We start from the raw sequence: 11,426 nt of genomic DNA, 5'->3' as shown, positions 1-11,426 counted from the left end.
TCACTCGCTCGCTCTCTCTCAAATAAAATCATTTAAAAAGAAAATCCTGATTTTACCTAATTGAATGTCTCTTAAGCTTTATTGGGATCAGAACTTCTCAAGGCACTTGCTGCAACCACAGACTCCTGCCATCCTTCACCCCACCTCCTGCTCCAGGAGGTTAGGGGGTCAAGGCCAGCAACCAGTATTCGGATACCCGGGAGTCTCCTATGCTGGTGCTCCGTGATTACCCTTTGAGAACATTACTTAAAGCCTGCATCTAAAACAAAGCCTTCATGATGCCCTTGGCTGAGGGGAACTTGGCCATGTAACATACTGCTGACACCCCTCAAACAGGTCTGTCCTCTAAAGGCAGCATGCTATGGAATCTAACTAGCAGGCCCTAAAAGTGAGTCTCAGTCTTGTCATGGCCACTTACTAGCTTCAGAGTAACTGTGCTTGTGCCTTACTCTCTCAGTCCCAATTGTCTAATCTGAGTATTGTGTAAGTACTTGAGCCTCAGTTGCCTCATCTGCAAAATGGGAGTATTTTTTATCCATCTCACATGGTGGTGAGGATTAAATGTGGGAACAGAAGGTATTTATAATGACCAATAATAATAGACACTGTCTTATTTCTTTCCCCTAATTTTCTTCCCAACAGATCTCTGCTGTCAGCAAGCTGCTGTAATTGTAAAAATCATTAAAAAAAAAAAAAGGCAAATAAACTGAACTCCCATTAGATGCAATTTGTTTATGAATCATGAGAGTTTAATTTGGTTGTATTATTATTGCTGCTGAAAAAAAATCATCACGAATTTAGTGGTTTAAAACAACACAAATGGTACTCTTAGAACTCTGGAGATCAGAAGTCCTCCAGAACTGTAAAGCATGGCGTCAGCAGAACTGTGTTCTTCTGGAGGCTCTGTGAGAGTCTGTCCTTTGATTTTTTTCCATTAGAGGCTGTCCACATTTTTTGTTTGTGATTTCTTCTCTTGAACCTCTGCTTCTGTTGTCATAGCTCCTTCTCTGACTCTGCAGAGAAGACTCTCCTGACTCCCTCTTCCCTTTGTAGGGATCCTTATGATTAAATTGAGCCCACCTGGACAATCCAGGATATTCATCTCATCCCAAGATCCTTAACCACATCTGCAAAGTCCCTTTTGCCAGGTAAGGTAACATATTCACATGTCCAGGAATTAGAATAGGGACATCTTACAGGGCTGTTATTTCTACTCTGGGTTTTGATATTTTACCAAGAGAGACTACAGATCTAATATCTTAAACCCTTCTCCCTCAGAGATCGCTGGGGCAGTTCAGATACCATAGAAGGGAGATATTTATTTGAGCATGGAGGGAATTCGTGGTTTGCCACAGACCAATCTTTGCCTTTCCAACCACAGCCGGTACAGAAGTACTGGGCACTAATGTTGGATGGCCATGATGAGCGAGGATCTCAACATCCTGTGAAACTGCAGCAGGCTCTCTGAGTCATCTAAGGAGGGTGTGATGACCTTCCATCTTGTGGAGAATCTGTAGCATCTGTAGCATTCTGTAGGTATTTGAAAATTGACAATCTCTATACTACATTTGGTTGTTGTTTGATTCAGTTCAAAAACATCTGCTGAGGATCTGCTGCCTTTCTTCCCCAATAAGAACATTAGATTAATTAAGACCCTCCTCTTCCCCACCCAAGAGTAGTGGCACACACAAATGGTAATAATGGTTGTACTTTGGGGCAATCTAAATCACTGTCTCCAACCTTTGCCCCAGGCAATGTAGCCATTTCCTTTTTTTGACAAATCTCTACGGAGCACCAACTATGTACCAGACACTGCCCACCACTTCGAGATAATAGCCGTTGGCTGAAGGAAAGAAACTCATCAACATTACATTACAATGTAATAGGATGAACAGTATGGCAGAAGAACATGCATACCATGGGGTTCCCCCACAGGAAGTAATGTAAGGTTATCTAGAGGAATGGGCTTTTAAGCTGCAAGAGGAAATTTCCAGACAAGGCAGAGCAGAAAAGGCATTCCAGGAAATGAGGGAGCTAATGCAAAGGAACCAAGGCATGATAGAACACACAGTATTTGAAACTAGTCAGAGATCCTGTGGCTGAGGAGAAATGGGAGACCCAGCAGGTAATAAGGTTGGTATCACATTCAAAGGACCCTGAAAAAATGAGCTAAATGCAGCCACAGAAACTAGGATAAAGTTGTTTAGCAGGAGAGTGACATGTTAAGATTTTACTTTTCAGGTAACTTAGCAGTCTGTGTGGAGGATTCCCTGGGATGGGGCGAAAGGGAACTATGGCAAAAAGATAAGGCCGTGTTCTAGTGACAAACAATGAGGGCCTTGACTGACCAGAGACAGAGCTGATGAAGCTTAGGGGATGAATTTAGCAAGTAGGATTAGTAGCCACTTTGATGTGTGCTATGAAGGAGAAGAGTGAGGAAGAAGGAGAAGAGTGAGTGGGAACTAAGTTTTATGGTGTCATGGTTAATGGTGGTGAGAACATCAGAAATAAGAAGAAGAAAATACAGCATGTGTTTTGATAAATGGTGAATTTGAGGTGGCTTTGAGATATCCGTATGGATATAAACAGAGAGAACAATCTCATGAAACAGGTAGGGGAGGGTGGTATCACAGAAATAAATTTAAAATCCATGAGTGCAGTGGGAACCATGAAAAGAGGCTAAGGCTGAGAAGAGCTGGCAGGAGACAGCTGTTCAGATAGATCCCCCCACCCCCGCCAACGGCCCAGACACACAACAGCTCTTTTGCTGCTCTCTCCTCTCTAGAATCTTTCAAACCTTCCGTGGCCAACCTCTCCCTTCACCTATTTCAGATGTAAGTTTGCAGCTTCCTCTTTGCATTTCCTAAGCAACACATTTAGATGGGATTATGAGAAGGACTTCTATTCTTTTCCCTACAACATCTGAGGCATTTTACAACTTAGATCAAGCAGATTTTTTTCTGGGATTAATGTCCAGAAAATAAATGCATGATTTGTGTAGCCAGAGACCTCCAAAGAGATTCTGTGATTTTTTTTTTTTTTTTTTTTTTTTACAGTGAAGACAAAATGCTGGAAAAGCAGAGAAGGGGTGAGGGATGGAGGAGGGATGTGGCATGGAGGGGCCCCAGGGCCTTGAGAAGAGGAAAGAGAGCTTATTCCTTGGGATAGCTTTTTCCAAGCTTCATGGTTCATTCACCACCTTCCAGGTCTTTGTGAAACTCCCCACACCATCTGCACATTTACTTACTTTTTTTTTTCTCTCTCTGAATCCATTCACTTTTAAACCTGAACACTTATCCAAAGCAAGTAATACCACTTTTGAAAGTGAAGATCCACATCTCCTACAATGAATATATAGAGGGACTAGTTTTCAAAGTTAAAAACTTCAGTAAAAAATGTAAAGCAGTTACCCTCTGGTTAGATACTACTGCTTGTCTACGGCTATGAACCTGAGGGCAGCTCTCTCTTGGCAAAGAAGTGTAATAAGCAAGCATTACAAAGGCTTTGAAGATACTCTAGTACCAAACTCAGATTTCCCCTGTTAGATACTCAGAGGAATTGAAATAAATTTGGAAAAAAGGACAACCTTCTCATCATGTAATTCACTGTTACTTAATGTTGGTACCACAGGTGGCATTCACCCAATCCTCTGAATAACTTGTCCTAGGATTAACACTAAAGAAAGGTGAGGAGAATGACTGGGGATTAAAACAGCCTGGAATCAGCTTAAGGTATAGAGTTGATTCCCACACTCTTCCCTTGGTATCTTCTGTAGTCACAATTCCAAGGAGCCCATCCTCCCTGCTGTAAGGAAGTCCCTGAGATCCCCTAAGAGCTATGCATGGAATCTGTAGGCATTTGTATTAGTGCTATTCTCCTTGGTGAGGTAGAAACTGCCAGAATGATCCACAGTAAGAAGAAAGCCAAGGAGGCATGGGGTCAGGGCACCCAGAGGGCTGTTCTTGGAGCAGGGAAAATGAGTTGGATAGAATCAATGACCTCACATGTCTTGATGGAAGCAAGTAGCATAGCCATAGCCTTTGGCTAATGAGACCATTTGGAAAACCTTATGTATTGCTAACTTAACAGCAACATCTCCACAGAAGAAGACCCAGCAGGCAACTATCAGGCGCCCACGTGCTTTATGTACAGTGACGGGGACAGGGCCCATCCATCATCAGGGAGAGGGACTGAAGCTTAACAAGGCCTGAGGATGAGGATTTCACATCACTTATTCATCAGTTTGTAAGATCTGACTTTCCAAGACACAACACAAGGTTTGAAGTCATTTGAAATGTTAAAAAAAAAAAAAAATGACACCTCTCATCTTCCCACTGTTACTCTGACGGGGATGTTGTTCTGATCTCTTTGCTTTCATCAAATTAATTGTCCGTTCCTTTGCAATGGCTTAGATACAAGGTTGTAGATACTGTCTGGGAGAGCAGTCTGGCTTTGAATGGTAATAAGGGATGGAGGCATACAGTGGCTGTTCTTGGAAAACTAGGAAGTGATGTGTGTGTGTGTGTGAAGGTTTGCTAACCTGTGAAGGGGTGTTAACTTAATTTAGAATGTTTGCTTGGGATGTTTGAAGTACATACTAGAAAAATGCAAACATTCTCAGACTTGTTGGAAGGTCATAGTTTAGCCAAATATTGCCACTTTGAATTCAGCATAAAACATCCAAATGTCAGGACTGAAAGGGACCATAGGGACCATCTAATTAAAAGCCCTCATTTTTCACATGAGGAAACTCAAAGGCCAGAAATGATTTGCTCAAGACCAGGCCGTGACACTCACCGTGAATTGGGAAATAACTACTTCTCCTTTTCACTTACAGAGCTAAATAAAAAGTCATCCTAAGATGGTAGAAAATACAGCATTCCCTGCTGAAAAAAATAAATTATCCAAAATTTAAATGGAAGTTCATTAAAAATCATTCTTCTTGTTTATGATGAATAGTTTTTGTCCTCCCTAAATGTCTAGACATTCAATAGTTTTTGTCCTCATAGTGATTAGGAAATTGACTTAACATAGGAGATACAAAAAATAGAGTAAAAAAGGTAAACAATTGATAAGACTGCCTATTTACACACTCCTATACCAGAAACCTTCTCCAGGGCTCCCTTTTTTCAGGGGTATTTTACACTAAGATAAAGGGCATTTTCTGTGAGTGGTCCTGAAACTTGTGTTAATTGATGAAAAGACATGGTCCTGTGACTCCCAAGCATAAGGAGTTGACATTTCACTAAGAAAATGCTCAAGGTCCTAGGCCCCAAGTATAGAGGCCTCCTGACTTGTGTTTCCAACACCCCTTTACCTCCCAATTCCTTGTTAGGATGAAATCCCAGGATTCCACTAGAGAGAAAGAGATTTTAAAAAGAAGACACAGACAATACAGTTGGGCTTCAGTTTGCTTAGGCTCTCACTGCCTTTCTTCTCCAAAATAGAAAAGCAATAGAGAAAGCTCAACTGTATATTTTAGACAGACACAATTAGATGCCATCACCTGAAATGTCTGCTTTTGACCACTTTCCTACCATGCTACTGAAAGTGGACTGCCAGCTAAGGGAGCAACGATCTTTCTAGTAATAACAGTAATAAGCCCTTGGATTTGTACAGAGGCTTGCAGTTATAAAGGCATTCACAAAAATGAGCTTATTTGCTCTTCATGGCCACTCGTAATAAGGGTAATTGTCCCCACTCCACAGATGGGGCAACTGAGCCTGAGGCAGTTGAATGGGCATCAATCTTGGGGATCTTGACTTCACATTTAGCACATTTACCACTACGTGATTTTTCTCATCTACCGCTATACAAATCTACTTTACTGTAGCAACCATACACACCTCCCACCCCACCCCACCGCTGCTAGAAGGAAATGATGTACTTAGTAATGAACGCAAAGTGCTTAGCATAGTTCTTGATACCCAGGACATGCTTGGCATGTGAGAGCCACCGTTGAGGAAGAGGTGGTGTGGTGGATTGACGTCCCGAGGCTTGGGATCAGAAAGATCTGGATTGGAGTCCTGAGTCTGACCTCTCTGGCTCGCTGAAAATGTTTAAAGCAAAACTAGGTCACATGGCTTAGCATTCCTGAGGACAGGGACACCTGCCTCACAAGGCGGAACTGTGAAATGAGATGCAGACACCACGCAGAGCTTAGCGCCGTGTCAACACTCAGTGTGCAGTAAGGGTAGGGCATTCAATGTGATTTGCTCACAGACCTTCTTGTGCAGAAAGAAAGCAATGTCTGCCTTGGAACCAGATGTTAACATTTCATAGTTAAACACCTTGTTTTAATTTTTAGGTTTCAGGTATTCAAAGGCCTCCTGTTTTTGCCTCTCACTTGACTCTCTGTGTCTAAGAGAGTTTACAAGAGTGCCCTGTGGCCCCCACAGCTTCTGTGCTCCACAGCAGAGGCCTTGGTTTTGGCCAGGTACCTGTATATGATGCACGCCGTGTTCTGGCAGGTACTGCAATTGTTGAGATCTTGGCCAGTTCGATAAAAGTTGCGCCTGCAGGAGAGAGCATTTGCTGGATGAGTCCATGGACAAAATCCCCATGGGATGCACACATTCTAGCTACTGGTTTCGTACAGCATAGCATTAGCCCTCTTATCAGTAGCAATGCTCTAGAGTTGCATAACAAAGAAACAAGAAACCTATGATAATAGGACCTCACTTTTCTAGAGGGCATTATAAATGTTTAAGCACTTTTGTTATCTGAGGTTTTCTTCATGCTGACAATAAGTCAGTGAGATGAGTCAGTTACTTTTTACCCCCACCAACAGTGAGGGAAACTGAGGGACCTGCATATAGAAGGGAGATTATTAAAACCCCAGACTGTTTTGTTCAATGCATTTCTACCTAACACCGCAGTGCTTCTTTCTTATAAGGCAATGTTGGGTCTGATTCATATCAGCAAATACCACTTAATAACTTCTTCCTTCTCCTGCCCTTTTGTTGATTAGCTTTACTCATTCCTTCTTCCCAGGCTTTGGGGGGGCATTTTTCAAAGGACAAGCATTCTACACCTAAGCAAACCACTGCCTTCCCCTCCCCAGACTGGTGCTGAGTCACCCAGGAAAGTATTTTGTAACTTTTTCTCTTTGCAGAATTGTGATCTCATTTCAGTTCCTATTTAGTGGATCAGGGACGGACTGGCCAAATCCATCGACGTGGTCAGTGGAGGGGGAAGGTCAATGGTAACCTCAAGTTCCTTGTAAAAAGCACACAGATAACTCAAATCCTGTGCAAATACAGCAACTTGCTGGAAGGATAGAATGGGGGAAGTAACCGTGTGCTCTCATCTTCTGCGGTCATTTACTATCTGCCCCCCCCTTTATAAAAATACTTTTTGATCCTGTTGTTTTGCTGCCCCCCTTTCTCCAGCCTCTTGATATCTGGACACCAAAACAAATAACAATGGAAATCCACCAAAACCTAGAAAGGAACGAAACCACAGAACCTCAAAGACTTTGGAGGCATTATATTAACAGGAACCGGTGCTCTCTCTGCCCCTGTCCTGGCAAAAGGTGTAACCCGGTAGTTTTCAATAGAAACACGTTCACCTTACCCTTCTGTGAGAGCTCGAGCTTTCTCCAAGTCCTGAATTACATTCAAAAGGACTTTAATCTTCTCCTGGTTCGAGAGCAGCGATTCCTCCACGGACTGCAGCCGGCCTTGGAGGTCCCAGAGCTCCCCCTGTGCCAGGTGAACTGGATTAATCCCACCCGTCTCTCTGTCCCTCTGAAGTTTGGTCTCCCTTCTTGGAGGAGGAGATGGGAGGTGATTGCTCCCCGAACCATTCTGAAACTCCATGGTGCCTGACTGGGTGGGGTTCTTTGTCGTCTGCTCCTGACACGTGGGGGCAGAAATTGACGCGCCGTTAGTTTTGAGTGACAGCAGATCCTGGTGATCGTTACTTGACGAAGAGCAGTCTGAAGCCCCTCCCGAATGGGCGGGCTGGCTGCGAGAGCCTGGCGAGGGGGAGCTGTGAGTCCGTGGAGGTGACGGAATACACGTTTCCTTTGACAGAGACGACAGTGGGCCAAGGTCTTTGTCCTCAGCGTTGTCTTTGGGCAAAAGCAATTCGGGTTTAAGTTTCCCCATGCCTGGTGTGTGATTAGCATCGCTGGTGGCATTTAAGCAGGGAGGGGATCTTTCTGAATCTGAGAGTGGCACTGTTCTCCCATCACCGGGACACACGTCCACCAAAGGATGTACAGAGTTGCTCAGGTCACCTGACCTGTCCGGACTGAAAGTGGACTTTCTAGCTGCCCAGAGAGGACTGTGGTAAATATCATCTGGGACCTGAATGGCAGCAGTTGCTTTCTCTGAGACCTTCCAAGTCCCTGCTTCCAAGCATACACTAATAGGCCCATTGCTTTGCACCTTGGACATTCTAGGAGGAAACGGGTGGGACACTTTGACTCTTCGAGGCCCATCCTCAAGATGCTGAGCCAATCTTAAGTAGGCAAGGTCCGAGGATACAATGTCCTGTTCGGAGAGGTTGCCGTTGACCTGGATGGCACTTGGGGAGGCTGTTGGCATTTCTACCAGGGACTTGCTGGCTGTGAGTCTCTTCCTTTTGAAAACTGGGAAATGCTTCCTGAGACTGGGGGAGGTTTGGATCGCAATGTTCTGAAAGCCCCCTGCCTTCTGGGGCCTGGGGAAGGAGAGTGAGTAGGTGGGGAGGTGATGGTGCCTGGAGGCCTGAGTCTTGCCCATCACAGCTGGGTCCTCAGAAGCTTGCACATCCACCTCAGCTAGGCCAGGTGGAGTCTTACTGGTCCCATCTTCCTTGAACCGTACCTGCTGAGATTTGCTCCTGCGATGATGAGGTTGTTTCACGAACTCCACTGACTCTAGGCTGTTACGCTTTAGAAGCACAGGCCGCACTTTCATATTTTGCTGGGCCATTGAGCCTCAGTTAGAAGGACTGGGACCATACACTTCTCCGGGGCACATTTCCTTAGGTCTTTGGAGCAGCATCTAATGATAGCATCTCAGACTTAGAGATCTGCCAGCCAGGATGAAGTGGTCCTCTCCTCCGTGTATAGGAAGCTCCGTTGGCCATTCCCAGCCAGTAGATTCTCCTTGGGAGCTATCCGTAATGCTTCCCCTGCAGTTAAAATACTATTTCATCACGGTGATAATTGCCACTTAGATAAACAATGAGTTAGGCTAATCATTAAACATCTCATCTACCAAGAGAGCTGGTGGGCTGTTTATCCAGAGAGGCTGGCAGGCAGTTCTGATCCTGGAAGAAGCTTGCTGTCTTGAACAAAAACACAACAAAAGTACCATTTAGGGGATAGCGCCAGACTCCCAGTGTGTGAATTCCAAAAGAAACCTGCTACGTCCAGAGCATACGGCTTCCTTTCCCGAAGCATCAATTTCCACTGTAAAACTGTAGGAAACTTAAGCACATCTACTTTCTGTAACATGTAAACTGGTGGGGAAATCAGTGACTTGGGGGCTGGATTCTTTGACGATACATGATGTCCCTAAGGGAACATCCCCATTTGTGTCAATCACAAGTTCCTCCTTTGGGGCCATTGCTTTCTTTCATGCTGTTTCCCTGTTCATCACAAAACCCAGTGGGCTGTGACCAGGATAGGACTGAGGCATCCGAAGGCATTCAGAGGGCAGAATCCCTGTTGGAGTGTCTTGGCTGAAGCTCACATGTAGGCAATGTGAACGCCGTCCACAGCTCTGGAAATCTGAGCGAGAACTGAGCTCACTTGGCCTCAGGGCAGGAGTCTGAGGCCTGGCAGTCCCGCCAGCAAGCAGGAAGCCTCTGGAAGGAAAGAGAGAAGTGTTGCAACTGAGAAGGCAGTTCAGACCTGGGTTTCTCTCCAAATACCAGCACCTTGACCAAGTCCATTAGGGTGGCTGTTCTAGGAGTAAGTCAGCTGACTGCCCCCTTTTCTGTTCCCCTAGTGAGCCAGCCACATTGTGGCTGCAAGACCTTGAAACAAAATGCCTGACTGCTTGGACTGTTTCCTCCTCTCACTCCCAGGCATCACCCAGTGAACTTTCATTTATCTTTGAAGTCCCAGCTTATATGCCACTTCCTCAGGGAACTTTCCAAGGACTCCTCCCTCATACACACCTTCAGTGCTAGACCACAGCAGGGCCCCTCCTGTACCTTCTCTGCTCATCCTTCATAACACAGACTGCAGCCATCCCGAAAGAATCATCTGCGTCTGCATTTATTTAGTGTGCAGCTTCCCCACTAACCTGTAGGCTCAGTAGGACAGGGACTGGAGGCTTTTTTTTTTTTTTTTAAACTGCTTGGGTATTTCCAGCCTGCTTCTAGGCTCACTTTGGGTATATAATGAGCATCTGTTGGGAAAGTGGATGGCTGGAAGCCACGGAGGGCTGGGTGTGGTGAGGGGGTCCTACAGCATCCTGGCAGCGCAACAGGGTAGTGAGTTACCTCTGCTTTGGCTGCAGGGTTTACCTAAGAACAAGATTTTCCCCTAATGTCTTCATTTTTCAATTGCTTTCCAGGCGATGAAGGTGCATAAAATTATCCACGGAAGATGTACCTTGTAGCGAAAACAGTTACCATTTATTGAATACTTATTTTTGCCATACTGAGGACTTTACATGCATTAATCATAACAGTTCACATTTTAGAAGTGCTCACTAGCATGCCGGGTGCTGTTCTAGGCACTTTCCAAGTCATAGCTCATTCATTCCCTACCCTAGAGAGGTGGATGCTATCATTATCCCCATTTTATAGCTGAAGCTGAGGCCCAGAAAGGTTAAGTAACTTGCCCAAGGACACACAGCTAGCGTGTGTCCAGAGCTAGCATCTGAACTTACACAGTCTATGCTCTTAACTTCTACACCCCATTGCCTTTTCAATTTTAGAATATGTGCCCCCTAAGTAAGCACCCCCGCCCCTTTCCAACATTGCATTATCTCACTAATCCTTACAGCATAACTGTGAGTATCGAATCCTTCTTGGACTGATGAGGAAGCTGAGGTTCAGGGAGGGTAAGTACTCCGTGAAGGAGCCAAGATGTGAACCTGGGAGTCTGTGATTCCAAAGCTTGTGTTCTTCCCCTCGATGTTTTGAATTTGTCCCCTTGGGATCTGCCTGCCTTGTGAGGCAGGTTATACCAGTGATTTGAGAACAGAGTTTGAAGAAGTGTGCAGGTCTGGAGAGGTACAAGGGACTGTCCCCTGCATTTGCCATGGTAAAGAAAACCTGATTTCTAGAAGTCGAGTGGATCCCACAGCACCGGACTAGGCAAGTGCGAATGACACCTGGGTTGACTAAAGGATTTTAAAGGACAATAAAAGTGCTAAGTACTGGGATTATCTTGGAGATAGTCGGCTGGAGATCATTCCAGCCAGGAATTATTAGATATGCCCATGGCAGTTTCGGGTTTTTTGGGCTCCCAGCTACCT

At 44.9% G+C, this 11,426-nt stretch overlaps 2 protein-coding genes across 10 annotated transcripts in view; one reads left to right on the top strand and one right to left on the bottom strand.

The window, feature by feature from the left end:
* Positions 1 to 11,426, top strand: part of DOCK2 (dedicator of cytokinesis 2) — a 409,502-nt gene that overhangs the window by 211,603 nt on the left and 186,473 nt on the right. The window lies entirely within an intron of this gene.
* Positions 1 to 11,426, bottom strand: part of INSYN2B (inhibitory synaptic factor family member 2B) — a 116,243-nt gene that overhangs the window by 11,770 nt on the left and 93,047 nt on the right. For 3 of the 4 annotated variants that reach the window (XM_032337055.1, XM_032337054.1, XM_032337057.1), the window contains exons 2-3: positions 7,576 to 9,801; positions 6,441 to 6,515 (exon numbers count right to left, since the gene is read on the bottom strand). In XM_032337055.1, the coding sequence (XP_032192946.1) occupies positions 6,441 to 6,515; positions 7,576 to 8,921 (1,421 nt within the window). In that variant the 5' untranslated portion in view covers positions 8,922 to 9,801. Of the gene's footprint in view, positions 1 to 6,440; positions 6,516 to 7,575; positions 9,802 to 10,467; positions 10,531 to 11,426 lie in introns of those variants that run through there. The other variant, XM_032337056.1, reaches the window with a different exon arrangement.

The sequence above is a fragment of the Mustela erminea genome, chromosome 3 (genome assembly GCF_009829155.1).
Source record: "Mustela erminea isolate mMusErm1 chromosome 3, mMusErm1.Pri, whole genome shotgun sequence".
Lineage (NCBI taxonomy): Eukaryota > Metazoa > Chordata > Mammalia > Carnivora > Mustelidae > Mustela > Mustela erminea.
Note: the sequence above shows the minus strand (reverse complement) of the source record. Positions and strands in the feature narration are given on the sequence as shown.